Raw genomic sequence first — 14,622 nt, forward strand, 5'->3', positions numbered from 1 at the left:
CTCTCTGGTGATGCGGGTACAACGTGGCTCTCTCTGGCGATGTGGGAACAGCGTAGCTCTCTCTGGCGGTGCGGGAAAAGTGTGGCTCTCTCTGGTGATGCGGGTACAGCGTGGCTCTCTCTCTGGTGATGTGGGTACAGCGGGGCTCTATCTCTGGGGATGTGGGTACAGCGTGGCTCTCTCTCTGGTGATGCGGGTACAGCGTGGCTCTCACTCTGGGGATGTGGGTACAGCGTGGCTCTCTCTGGTGATGTGGGTACAGCGTGGCTCTCTGGCGATGCGGGAACAGCGTGGCTCTCTCTCTGGCTTCCCCCAACACAGTCCTTTTTTCTTTAGTAGTCACCCAGCTTCTTCCTGGGATCCAGGCTCTCACTCTTTCCCCCAGCAGAGTGCATGCTGGGGGCTGAAGTCTGCTGCCTGTGGACAACAATGGGGCTTACAATCCTCCAGTACTACATGTCCCAAGATGCACTGCTAGCCTCTTCTGATTGGCCCTCCACTGTGGCTAATGGGGACAGAAACAAATCGGCAACAAGCTGAGCAGCCAAATAAGGTGAGAGCCACGCTCTGCTGACAGGAGAAGGGGGGGTGAGTGGGGGAGATACGCTGACACCACGTAGCTCGCCTTCCCCTTGTCACAGCGCAGCTGCTTGTTTTCACTGGCGAGCGGCACCGCCTCCCCATAGCAACCTCTTCCATGTCTTCTCGTCCCTCCTCCTCTCCTGGCATCCTGGTTGCCAGGTGCCCGTCGTCTGCAGGGCGCATGCGAGAAGCAGGGGCCTGGGTTGCCATGGATGGGCTTAGTAGGCGGAGAATGCCTCCGCTCCTCCCACCACCACCAGCATGTTGGAACCCGCGGCGGCCGCCGGCCCTGCATGTCACAGCTAGGCATGCGGCCCGGAGGCCCCCGGCCCACCGGGCAAACGCCGGTCTGCCCTATGGCCAGTCCGGGCCTGCTTGGATGTACTGAGTGGTTATTTGAGTTACTGTTGCCTTTCTATCATCTGGAACCAGTCTGTCCATTCTCCTCTGACATCAACAAGGCATTTTCCTCCACACAACTGGCGCTCACTGGATATTTTTTCTTTTTACCACCATTGTCTGTAAACCCCGAGAGATGGTTGTGTGTGAAAATCCCAAAAATACTCAGACCCGTCCGTCTGCCAGCAACAACCACGCCACATTCAAAGTCACTTAACCACTTCATACCCCCTTCCTTACCAGAGCACATTTTGTGATTTGGCACTGCGTTGCTTTAACTGACAATTGCGCGGTCGTGCCGCCTTGCACCCAAACAAAATTGACGTCCTTTTTTTCCCACAAATAGAGCTTTCTTTTGGTGGTATTTGATCGCCTCTGCGGGTTTTATTTTTTGTGCTATAAACAAAAAAGTGCGAAATTTTGAAAAAAAATTTTTTTTTGTTTTTGCTACAATAAATATCCAATAAAAAAAAAAAAAAAGATACGTATTCTTCTACATATTTTTGGTAAAAAAAATCGCAATTAGCGATTATTGATTGGTTTATGCAAAAGTTATAGCGTCTACAAAATAGGGGATAGATTTATGGCATTTTTTTTTTATTAGTAATGGCGGTGATCTGTGATTTTTTTTCATGACTGCGACATTATGGCAGACACGTCGGACACTTTTGACACATTTTTGGGACCATTCACATTTACACAGCGATCGCTGCTATAAAATTGCACTGATTACTGTGTAAATGTGACTGTCAGGGAAGGGGTTAACACCAGGGGGCGCTGCAGGGGTTAATATGTTCCCTATGGGAGTGATTCTAACTGTGGGGGGGAGGGGACTCACAAGGGGAGGAGACCGATCGGTGTTCCTCTGTACTGGAAACAGACCTTTGGTCTCCTCTCCACTGGCAGGACGTGGATCTGTGTGTTTACATACACAGATCCACGGTCCTGCTGTGTTCCCGGGCAATCGCGGGTGGTCGACGGACATCGCGGCCGCCGGGCACACGCACCGGGTCCCGAGAGATGCGTGCCCCCTAGACGGCCGGGAATCAGAGGACGTCATATGACGCCCACAGAGGATGGGAGATCCCATCTGTGGGCGTCATATGTCTATAGGCCGGGGCTGAAGAGATTAAAGGGGTTGTAAACCTTTGTGGTGCATTCTATGCATTGAGGTGAAAAAACTCTTGCAGTGCAGCAGCCCCCCCCCCCCCCCCCAGTGCCCCTGTTTTACTTACCTGAACCCTCTTTTTCTCAGGCCGGGGACAAGCACACCAGCTCTAGTCAGTGTCTCGTGTCCTGATTGGCTCCTGCTGCTGTTAACCAAATCCAATGACACGGGCACGGGGGGGGGGGGGGAAGGGGCCAAGTCCGGCATTCGTGTCTATGGACTCAAATGCTGGACACGGGAGCGCACCCGAAAGGTAACCCCCCTCGTGGAAGAGCTTCTGATGCGGGGAGGAGCCGCAAGAGCCACCGAAGGACCCCAGAAGAGCAAGTTCGGGGGCCACTCGAGCCAAACAAGCTGCACAGTGGAGGTAAGTATGATATGTTTGTTATTTTAAATGTAAAAAGAAAACAAACCCTTACCAATCACTTTAAATCCCCTTTCTTCACGGTTCTGATTCTTGGTTTGAACTTCATCAAGTCGTCTTCACCACGTCTAGATGCCTAAATGCACTGAGTTGCTGCCATGTCATTGGCTGATTAGCAGTTTGTGAATAAAAATAAAGGAAAAAACCGCGCTCGACAACGGTGGGAAGTAAGAGAGGATAGTAATAACAGTAGCTGCGGCTAGATACTAATTATATCATTAGGTTGCTGCCACCCACAAAAGAAAGAAACTCCAAAAGGTGTTTCCTCCAAGAAATAGAATAATATGATAACCAGGGTAATTGGCGCTACCTATAAGTAAAACTCCTTATATGTATGTATATCAATATATAATTCCGAATATATCATGTATTCATCTAGAAGAATATATATATAATAGAAGGAGGCATAACCCCAAAGGACTATCAATCTGCGATTTAAGATTTACAAACTACTCAAAAGTCCCAAAAAACAACAAAGTTCCTACTAAAGATTAGTACCTGGGATTAACAAATAATTCCAATAAGCAAAAGAAAAGGAAAAAACGAAAATCAAACAACAAACTAGAAACCAAAAGAATTTTTTGTGTCTGTATCGCTAAGAGACAGTATTCCCTAAAATCGCATTAATGCCAAAGTGTGGTTTGAGTAGGCAAATTCCCAGTAAGAGGCGTATGTAAATGTGCTAGTGAACTTATTATCCCAAATATGCAAACTGTAAGTGTAAACCGCTAATATAGATACATATGAAAGAATTTTTTGCCTAAAGTCGCATTATCGCCAAGATGTGCAAAGAAACAAGTAGAAGGTGTATGTAAATGTGCTTAATGAGATTAAAAATCAAAATGCAAAAATTCAAATTATACAACCTATACACGCAATGTGCTAATATAAGCATATATATATGAAAAAACAAAAATATTAATAATATATAGAAATGATGTCAAAAATATATATCAAAAAAGTGCAGGTGAAAAAAAACAAAGGACAAAAAAATGTGTACAAAAAAGAAAAAAGGATGTATATATAAAAAATATATATATATAAAAAAGCAAAGGGTCTCTTAAATAAACAAAATAACAAAAAATACAAAAATAGTGTCCAAATTTCCAAAAAATCTCTTCAACAGTGCAATTACAGAAAGTTCAAAAGATGTGACTAAAGTGCTCCTCGTGCAATCTCCAACGTGACTTCTGTGTTCCCCCACAAGGTCCCCCACTCACCAGAAGAATACACCCCTGCAGGGGTAATTCGCCTTGGAAACAAAATCTACCGGTAACCAGCTCTTCATTCGCATCCAGAGAGAGTTTTTTCAGTCCCTGCTGATGTCCGGCTCCTCAATCGCAACCAAGGGGGAGATTTCCTCATAGGAAAAAAATTGTAGTCTCCATAGTGTGATTTGTATAAAAAATCAATTTATTGCCACAAAAATATAAACAAATAAAAACATAAAAAATAATAAAACGGAAAAAACAATTCTCATATGTTGAGACAAGATGTGGGACCACAGTCCATTAAAAAAACCTTTCAGCCTCCATATATAAATGATAACGTTCCAGGAAAAAAGAAAAAAACCTAGAACAGGGCTGAAAGAAAGGTAATAACCATACGCTAATGGCACTTTATCCCAGATAACACAAAGGACTAGACCTTGTGGGGGAACACAGAAGTCACGTTGGAGATTGCACGAGGAGCACTTTAGTCACATCTTTTGAACTTTCTGTAATTGCACTGTTGAAGAGATTTTTTGGAAATTTGGACACTATTTTTGTATTTTTTGTTATTTTGTTTATTTAAGAGACCCTTTGCTTTTTTATATATATATTTTTTTTATATATACATCCTTTTTTCTTTTTTGTACACATTTTTTTGTCCTTTGTTTTTTTTCACCTGCACTTTTTTGATATATATTTTTGACATCATTTCTATATATTATTAATATTTTTGTTTTTTCATATATATATGCTTATATTAGCACATTGCGTGTATAGGTTGTATAATTTGAATTTTTGCATTTTGATTTTTAATCTCATTAAGCACATTTACATACACCTTCTACTTGTTTCTTTGCACATCTTGGCGATAATGCGACTTTAGGCAAAAAATTCTTTCATATGTATCTATATTAGCGGTTTACACTTACAGTTTGCATATTTGGGATAATAAGTTCACTAGCACATTTACATACGCCTCTTACTGGGAATTTGCCTACTCAAACCACACTTTGGCATTAATGCGATTTTAGGGAATACTGTCTCTTAGCGATACAGACACAAAAAATTCTTTTGGTTTCTAGTTTGTTGTTTGATTTTCGTTTTTTCCTTTTCTTTTGCTTATTGGAATTATTTGTTAATCCCAGGTACTAATCTTTAGTAGGAACTTTGTTGTTTTTTGGGACTTTTGAGTAGTTTGTAAATCTTAAATCGCAGATTGATAGTCCTTTGGGGTTATGCCTCCTTCTATTATATATATATTCTTCTAGATGAATACATGATATATTCGGAATTATATATTGATATACATACATATAAGGAGTTTTACTTATAGGTAGCGCCAATTACCCTGGTTATCATATTATTCTGATTAGCAGTTTGTGTTACCCAGCAACTGAACAGGTGTACCTAATAAAGTGGAACGGTGAGTGTATATGGCTTCCCACAGAGTTTCAAAGTATTCTCTGAATGGTGCCTGTGCTGAGCTGCCAACCTCCTGTGTTTTAAGAATGCAGCAGGGCGGCCACGTGGCACGGGACCCAAAAGCTAGTGGAGGTCGGTGCAGTAGTGGTGGTCCTTTCCTGAATTAATGCAGTGAGCGGTACCAATCACACCTGTGTTCATCCATAACCTAAGCATAGTAAACTGTATTTTCTATGCTTCCATTTACGAATGAACAGGAAGCCTGTACAGAGATCTTCCTGTTCATTTGTTCTGATTCAGTGCAGAGAAGAGGATTAGGGATCTGTGGCCTCAGTCCCTTTTTTTTTCTTCTTAAAAGTGGGACATAAAGAGTCTGTTTAGACCCCTGGTATTTTACCAAGCCCCCCCCCCCCCCCCCTCCCCCACAGGGCTGGAAAAAAAAAGCGAAATTAATGAATACATTTGTAAAGAATACCATAATTACACGTTTGGATCGCTAAACAGACAGGATTTTACAGGCGGCAAGGAGGCGTTGTATCTCTTCACCTCTGCTTCTGCCTCTTCACTGCCTGCTTAATCCCCTCACCCCCGTGCCAGTGTGCCACAACCGCAGGCATTTGCGGGACTTTTGCAGAGCAGCGCCATTCACTTGAATGGGCCGCGTTCTACAGCGGATATTAATTCTTCTGCAGTTCTGAAGCAAAGCATCGCAGCATGTATACTCATAATTTTAGGGTCACCCATGCGCCGCCCCTTTTCGACAATGTCATTATCACATTATCATGGTCAGAGACTGCAGACATAGTACAGTCCCCAGGATAAGTAATGGATAATGGCCGACGGGCCCTCTTACCAGACCCAGTGAAACTACAGCAGTGATCCCTCCGGCTGGACGATCTCTCTGGTGGCGCTGGGCAGTGTAGCTCTCTCTGGTGGTGCTGGGCAGCGTCTCTCTCTCTCTCTCTCTGGCTTCTGCCCAACACACTCCTCATTCTTTGTCCTGTAGCACTCTCTCCCTCAGCTTTATTCCAGGCTGCAGTCTCTCAATCTCTCTCTTGCTCGAGCTGTAGCCTCCTCCCTGTGGAAAATGGGGTCCGCCAATCTTAGGGACTACATGTTCCATGATGCTCTCCTCTCCTAGTCTCCTTTGATTGGCCCTCAATTGTGGCTAATAGGGAAGAAATGGAGCAGGCAGGAAGCTGGGCGGGGAACCTGGTGAGAGCCATCGTCTTTTCTCCCTGACAGGAGAAAGGGGGGGTATGACCGGGGGAAGCCTCTGATAACCCGCAGCTCGCCTTTCTCCTGTTACAGCGCCGCCGAGTTCTCTGCTGGACACCGAGCAGGGAAAAGAGCCCGCAGTCACATTACACTGATAGGGGGGCTTGACAGAACCTTGATGGTGTTACCCCAATAGTGATGGAACTGTGCTGAATTTAAGATCTGATCCCTGATTCCGGGGGGGGAGCGGCACTTGACCCCCCCCCCCCCCCTTGCTCCTACCTGCAGATGCCCATGCTACCTAGGCCAAACATTCCAGGGTATGTAAACTTTTGATCAGGGCTATCTGGGTGATTTCTGTTATCATTATGACTTAAAAAGGATCCAAAAGAACCAATGTGATAATAAATGTCTTCACGTGATCGCTATCCTTAAATAAAAGACAGTTTCTTGGCGCGGTCGGTCATATTTTCAATATAAATGCCAAATTTTCACAATTTTTGCCAGGGTATGCAAACTTTAGGAGCTCAACTGTATGTTACATATTTGCACATTGTAGCAAATGCAGCCCAACTACCCTCTCCTTTTTCAGCTCTTTCTTATACTGTAACTGTTTTTGTGCTCTGGGGGGTGGGGGGGGGGGGGGGATGTAATATGATAAATCTCAGCTCCCCCCACCCAACGCGTCACCAGGCTTTGACTACATAGTTGGAAATTCTGACGTGCTAGAAGAGTTTGCAGGCCTGATAGAAATTAAACAGTTATTTGTGGCATGAGATGTGGTCTGTCGGGGTTTCCATACAGCTGGACGGTGTTTTCTCCAAGATGCCTCCATACCACCATGTCTGCCGGTTTGTCTTCTCCTCTCTCTGTCATACTGTTCTGTTTATTGTTGGGGAAATTTAATAAATATCAACCCATGAAGAGAATTAAATAAGTAGACTGTTCTGTTTCAAATGCCGCTTTGAGCATTGGCGCACCTCCGTAAGACCCCGTCCGTCTGAATATTTGGTTTGCTTTGTGTCTTTTAAGGTAAAAACAAGGAAGCATTAAAACCTCTGAAGCATATTAAAGCAGTGTTCCCCTTAAAAAAAAAAAAAAAAAAAAATTAAAAGTCAGGTAAGTGTCCGATTATTAACCACTTCAGCACCCGGACCATTTTGCTGGCCAAAGACCAGACCACTTTTTGCGATTCGGCCTTCCGTCGCTTTAACTGACAATTGCGCGGTCGTGCGACGTGGCTCCCAAACAAAATTGACGTCCTTTTTTTCCCCCCACAAATAGAGCTTTCTGTTGGTGGTATTTGATCACCCCTGCGGTTTTTATTTTTTGCGCTATAAACAAAAATAGAGCGACAATTAAAAAAAACGCATTATTTTTTACTTTTTGTTATAATAAATATCCCCCAAAAATATATAAAAAAACATTTTTTTCCCTCAGTTTAGGCCGATACGTATTCTTCTACATATTTTTGGTAAAAAAAAATCGCAATAAGCGATTATTGATTGGTTTGCGCAAAAGTTATATGCGTTTACAAAATAGGGGATAGTTTTATGGCATTTTTATTAATATTTTTTTTTTTTTACTAGTAATGGCGGCGATCAGCGATTTTTATTGTGACTGCGAAATTGTGGCGGACACATCGGACATTTTTTACACATTTGTGGGACCATTGTCATTTATACAGCAATCAGTGCTATATAAATGCAGGGATTCCTGTGTAAATGACACTGGCAGTGAAGGGGTTAACCAGTGGGTGGCAGTGTAGGGGGTAAGTGTTCCTAGGGGAGTGTTACTAACTGTGGGGGGGTTGGGTTTTCATTTAGTGAACACTGATCTCTGCTCCAATCACATGGAGCAGAGATCAGCGTCACTTGTTGCTAGGCAGAACGGGGAGATGCTGTTTACAACGGTATCTCTCTCCGTTCAGCCGCCCCGTGAGACGATCGCGGGTATGCCCGCGGTGATCGAGTCCGCGGGACCCGCGACCGGACTCACGGGGGTCCCGACCAGCACGTGAGCGTGCCGCCGGCGGCGTGCTTGCAATGGCAGGGCGGCATTAAAGATTGGTCGTACCTGTACTCCAATATGCCTGCCCGTGCCATTCTGCCGACGTACATCGGCGTGCGCCGGTCGGGAACCAGCTGCAGTATTTGTAGCTGCTGACTTTTAACAATCAGACACTTTCCTGTCCCAGGGTCCAGCAATGCGAGGGGATCAAAGTCTCACTGGTTTACCCCTTCACTGGGCGGCGCCGGCTTTTTAACTGTGAGCGCCCCCGGCTGTGCCTTCACAGCCGGGCACCCCTTCTGCGCATGCGCGAGCCGTGCCCCATGACTGGCCGCGCAATCATCGTGTCCCAGATGATTGGCAAGAGGGAGAGGGGGGAGAGGCGATTTCCCTTCCTGCGCCGAGGGAAGTGACGTCAGGAGCCCAGGCGCTGAAGGAGGCAGACTACGAGGGACCACATAGCAACAGGCATTATAAGATAAGTAAAAAGAAATTATAATAATTTTCCAAATGTTTTATTTTTTATTTTTTCAAGCACATTAATGAAATTTTTTTTTTTTTTTTTTTTTTTTGTGGAACTCCACTTTAATGCTTTACTAAACAAAAAATTCTAGACATACAATTGTAGGAAAAACCGATCATGGCATACGAAGTATCACAAAATATGCATACTAGACATGTGCAATTCATTTAGTTCCGATGGCCAATGGCCAATGGCTCCCGCTGCTGTCTTGGCCAATGAGGAAGGCGAGTCCCAGGAGAGCAGAGGCTCTCATGGACATTGCTTGAGGAAGATCGGGCTCAGGTAAGTATTGGGGGGAGGGGCTGCTACACAGACAAGGTTTTTTTACCTTCATGCATAGAATGATGAAGGTATAAAACTGTCAGCCTTTACAAACACTTTAATAAGACAATTTTTTTTTTAGTACTAACATGAGAGAAACAGGGAGGGTATAGCTAGGACTCGCAATAACTAGGACTAAGACGTAGGGGAGGACAGATGGAGAAACCAGATCAAAAGTAAACAAGTTGTAGTGGCCCAAAACGGCCGCTAGATGTCAGCATACTACCAAACAATAATAACCTTATGCGGCTCACTACTACAATAAAGTATAAAATACATGTAAGTGGGGCAGAGCATAGACATCAGAGGAGGTGACATTGCTCTCTGCTTCTCCTGCAGGTCCTGGGATATTACAACAGAAGAGGGATTAATCCTAAAGCTTTCCTAAATGAAATCAAATATATCGCCAGCGACCCGGATGACAAGCACTTCTTCAATGTGACAAATGAAGCCGCACTGAAGGACATCGTGGATGCACTTGGGGAGAGGATCTTCAGTCTGGAAGGAGGTACAATTCCCAATCGTGTAAAATATTTATACCAGTGTACCTTCCTGCAACTCATTTATTACTCTGTTATATATTTATTTTATGTATCTTTGTATAAATCTATTAGGTTTTGCATCATTTAATATACAGAACATACCCACAACTTTGAAGATGGGGTTTTTTTTTTTTTGTTTTTGTTTTATTGTGAAGCAAACAACAAATAGGACAAAATAACAGAAAAAGTCAATGTGCAAAACTATTCACCCCCCTAAAGTCAATACTTTGTAGAGGCCCCTTTTGTGGCTATCACAGCTCCAAGTCCCTTTGGATAAGTCTCTATGAGTCTTGCCACATCTCACCACTGGGATTTTTGCCCATTCCTCCTCCTTGCAAAACTGCTCCAGCTCCTTCAAGTTGGATGGTTTGCGCTTATGAACAGCAATCTTTAAGTCTGACCACAGATTTTCTATTGGATTGAGGTCTGGGCTTTGACTAAGCCATTCCAACATTAACATGTTTCCCCTTAAACCACTCAAGTGTTGCTTTAGCAGTGTGTTTGGAGTCATTGTCCTGCTGGAAGGTGAACCTCCATCCTAGCCTCAAATCACACACAGAGTGGTGCAGGTTTTGCTCAAGAATATCCCTGTATTTAGCACCGTCCATCTTTCCCTCAACTCTGACCAGTTTCCCAGTCACGACTGCTCAAAACCATCGTCACAGCATGATGCTGCCACCACAATGTTTCACAGTGGGGATGGTGTTCTTTGGGTGATGTGATGTGTTGGGTTTGTGCCAGACATAGCGATTTCTTAGATGGCCAAAAAGTTCAACTTTAGTCTCATCAGAGCAGAGCACCTTCCTCCATACATCAGGCCAGATCACCTTCCTCCATACATCAGAGCAGATCACCTTCCTCCATACATCAGAGCAGATCACCTTCCCCCGTACATCAGAGCAGATCACCTTCCTCCATACATCAGAGCAGATCACCTTCCTCCATACATCAGAGCAGATCACCTTCCTCCATACATCAGAGCAGATCACCTTCCTCCATACATCAGAGCAGATCACCTTCCTCCATACATCAGAGCAGATCACCTTCCTCCATACATCAGAGCAGATCACCTTCCTCCATACATCAGACCAGAGCACCTTCCTCCATACATTTTGGGAGTCTCCCACATGCCTTTTCACAAACTCAAAACGTGCCATTTTGTTTTTTGCTGAAAGTAATGTTTTTCTTCTGGCCACTCTGCCATAAAGCCCAACTCTATGGAGCGTACAGCTTATTGTCGTCCTATGTACAGATACTCCAGTCTCTGCTGTGGAACTCTGCAGCTCCTCCAGGGTCACCTTAGGTCTCTGTGCTCCTCTCTGATTAATGCCCTCCTTGCCCGGTCTGTGAATTTTGGTGTGCGCCCGTCTCTTGGCAGGTTTGCTGTTGTGCCATGTTCTTTCCATTTGGTTATGATAGATGTGATGGCGCTCCTAGGGGTCATCAAAGATTAGATTTTTTTTTTTTATAACCTGACCCTGACTTGTACTTCTCAACAATATTGTCCCTTACTTGTTTGGAGAGTTCCTTGGTCTTCATGGCTGTGTTTGGTTAGTGATGCCTCTTGCTTAGGTGTTGCAGCCTCTGGGGCCTTTCAGAAAGGTGTGTCTATGTAATGACAGGTCATGTGACACTTAGATTGCACACAGGTGGACATCATTTCACTAATTATGTTACTTCTGAAGGTAATTGGTTGCACCGGAGCTTTTTATGGGCTTCATAACAAAGGGGGTGAATACATACGCACATGTCAATTATCCGTTTTTTTATTTCTGAAAATTAGTTTTATGTATATATTTTTCTAATTTTACTTCACCAACTTAGACTATTGTGTTCTGATCCATCACATATAATTCAGATAAAAAAAAACATTGAACCAAAGGCTGTAATGTAACAAACTAGGTTAAAAGCCAAGGGGGTGAATACTTTTGCAAGGCACTGTATAGACAGTGAATGAAGTCATTGTGGAGAACTTATCTGAAGAGACAGTACTCTGCCCTAGATATTCATCCGGTTAAGGTTGGGGCCCAGTTTGTATGGTGGTGCAAATAAATACACTCCGAGTCAAGCCTGCGTGCAGTGGTATAGGCTACTAGTCAAGTGTCCAATCCCTAAGTACTCAGTCTCTGCTAGCAGCAAACACTTGCATCACTTCTGGTTTGCCTGGGGCGACTCGAGTCCTCAGCACAGCAGACTGTGTCCTGGTAGTGGCTCAGGCCCCCAACACACAGGTTACAACTCTATACTCCCCGGCCCTCAGCCCCAGCAAAGTTTCCCAGTGGCTTAGTCCCTCTGTACTCTGATACCCAGATTTAGGCAGAGTGCTGCAGTAGGTCCTTGCAGTCTCTTGCCCCGCACTGAACTGTTCTGTCTCCAGTCATTTGCCTGGGAAAAGTCTGTAGTTCTCCTCCTGCTTTTCCAGGGCTTGATGCCCCATTTTTTGCATTGTGTAGCACTCCAAAGAAAACAACATGTCCCATGATCTTCCCCCAGTCTCCCCTGATTGGTCCATTGCTGCTGCTCGCTAGAAAGGAGGGGGGTAGCAGTGGCAATTGGGGGGTTCGCACCGTCTGCTCCCACATGGTACCACAATGGCAGGAAGGGGGGGGGGGGATATTTCTATCATCCAACTATTGGTATTGGTATTGGTTGCAAAGGGAATTTTCATCACATTTACTAAGCTTAAGGGAAAATTCCTTTGCAAAAATGAACAGCTCATTAGCCTTTGGTAAATAAACCCCTATATACTATGTCAAAAGTATTGGAACACCTGCCTTTACATGCACCTGAACTTTAATGGCATCCCAGTCTTAGTCCGTAGGGTTCAATATTGAGTTGGCCCACCCTTTGCAGCTATAACAGCTTCACCTCTTCTGGGAAGGCCGTCCACAAGGTTTAGGAGGGTGTCTATGGGAATGTTTGACCATTCTTCCAGAAGCGCAATTGTGAGGTAAGGTACTGATGTTGGACGAGAAGGCCTGGCTCTCAGTCTCCGCTTGAATTCATCCCAAAGGTGTTCTATCAGGACGAGGTCAGGACAGTCAAGTTCCTCCACCCCAAACTCGCTCATCCATGTCTTTATGGACCTTTCTTTGTGCACTGGTCCAATCATTTGGTGGAGGGGGGGATTATGGTGTGGGGAAATTTATTCAGGCGTTGGGCTTGGCCTTGGCCCCTTAGTTCCAACCAAGGGGACTCTTAAGACATCAGTATTCTCATCCAACATCAGTACCTGACCTCACAAATGCGCTGCTGAAAGAATGGTCAAACATTCCCATAGACACCCTCCTAAACCTTGTGGACGGCCTTCCCAGAAGGGTCGAAGCTGTTATAGCTGCAAAGGGCGGAGCCAACTCAATATTGAACCCTACGGACTAAGACCGGGATGCCATTAAAGTTCATGTGTGTATAAAAGGCAGGTGTTCCAATACTTTTGACACTATAGTGTAGTTCATGAAAATACTGTTAAAGGAAATTGAGCCAAGGAGACACCAGAATTGAAACCAACACCCCTCAAGAAGCCTTTTAGGCATCCATGCCCTAGCCATTAAGCTCAGGGTCACTACAAAAATGTACAGCTGAGAATGAATCATTGTACAGAATAATAAATGATTTATTTGAAGTGGAGTGATTATGTAGATAAGTGCTACTAGGGAGTTAATGGAATGTAGTGAGTGGACCACCCTGTTTGGATATCTATCGGTTTGGAGCCTGTGAAGAGTGAAGATAATGCAGAAAACAGAGCAGCCTTATGGATTATACATTAAGTTCATTATTTCTGACTTGCTCAATCCTCACTTGCTCATTCGGGATTCCACCATTACCTCCAGGGCATTGTTCATTCACAGGCTTGGTTGCCTCTTCTATTACGTTGGTTGCCTGCTATAAACCCAACAAACTATTTAGGACTCTGGAATCTGGTTTAGATCCCGTGCCACGGGTTGTCTGTATGTAGACGGGGCTCAGGCCTTGATGCTCACAAGGGAAGAGAACTCACATGAAGACCAGTTGTTGTGGCAAGGAATATTAATGTGAGGGTATGGAGAAAGTATACACATCCGCGATGGGCCAAAGCCAGTGGCGTAACTAGAACCTTCAGGGCCCCGATGAAAGAAACCATGAAGGGCCCCCCTGAACCCCAGCCAGGGCCCTTCCCTCCGAGTCCAGCGGTGGAACTCCAGGGTGTAGTCACAGGTATGACCTTTGTGAGCCCTGTAGTTCCACCACTGGTATCAGTAGTTTTTATCTATTTATTTTTTTACATTTTTAGGTGCCCAATTGGGGGACTGTCCCTAGGCAGGATTGGGTCCCCGTCTCCAGAAGAGATGAGGTCCTTTTCTCCAGGGCAGATGAAGTTACTGCCCCCAGGTGAGAAGGGGTCCCTGTCCCCAGGGGAGCTGGGGGTCCCTGTCCCCAGGGGGATATGGAGGGGGTATGTAATAGTGTGTGCTAGCTGCCTATGCTCCTGCCGGCCATATGTAGAGGGGGCTGCATGGCCCCCCTGCATCACAGGGCTCAGTTGCGGTCGCGACTGCTGCACCCCCTATAGTTATGCCCCTGGCCAAAGCACTTACAATGAACCGTACAGAAGATTTACGTGGAAACAGCTCGACAGCATTAAGACGGCTGGAAGACAAACCGACAACGGGGTGCCTAAAAAAGAAAGAGCTGCTGCCTGAGCCAGAGCAACAGTCTCTATTCTGTCCCTCCTCAAGAGGAACCTCTCCCTGCACTAGACCACCTGACCACCTTATGCCTGACCGGACCACTTGCATAATGCGCGCCAACCGAAGGGGGGCACA

General features: G+C 45.0%; 1 protein-coding gene across 1 annotated transcript in view; it reads left to right on the forward strand.

Moving 5' to 3' along the window:
• The window catches only part of LOC143964481 (integrin alpha-11-like), a 268,377-nt gene that overhangs the window by 154,903 nt on the left and 98,852 nt on the right, over positions 1-14,622 (forward strand). Inside the window, exon 9 of the mRNA XM_077474255.1 lies at positions 9,618-9,786. Coding sequence (XP_077330381.1) covers positions 9,618-9,786 — 169 coding nt within the window. The remainder of the gene's footprint in view (positions 1-9,617; positions 9,787-14,622) is intronic.

The sequence above is a fragment of the Lithobates pipiens genome, unplaced genomic scaffold (genome assembly GCF_037356315.1).
Source record: "Lithobates pipiens isolate NorthernLeopardFrog02 unplaced genomic scaffold, aLitPip1_a1.2 Scaffold_8, whole genome shotgun sequence".
Lineage (NCBI taxonomy): Eukaryota > Metazoa > Chordata > Amphibia > Anura > Ranidae > Lithobates > Lithobates pipiens.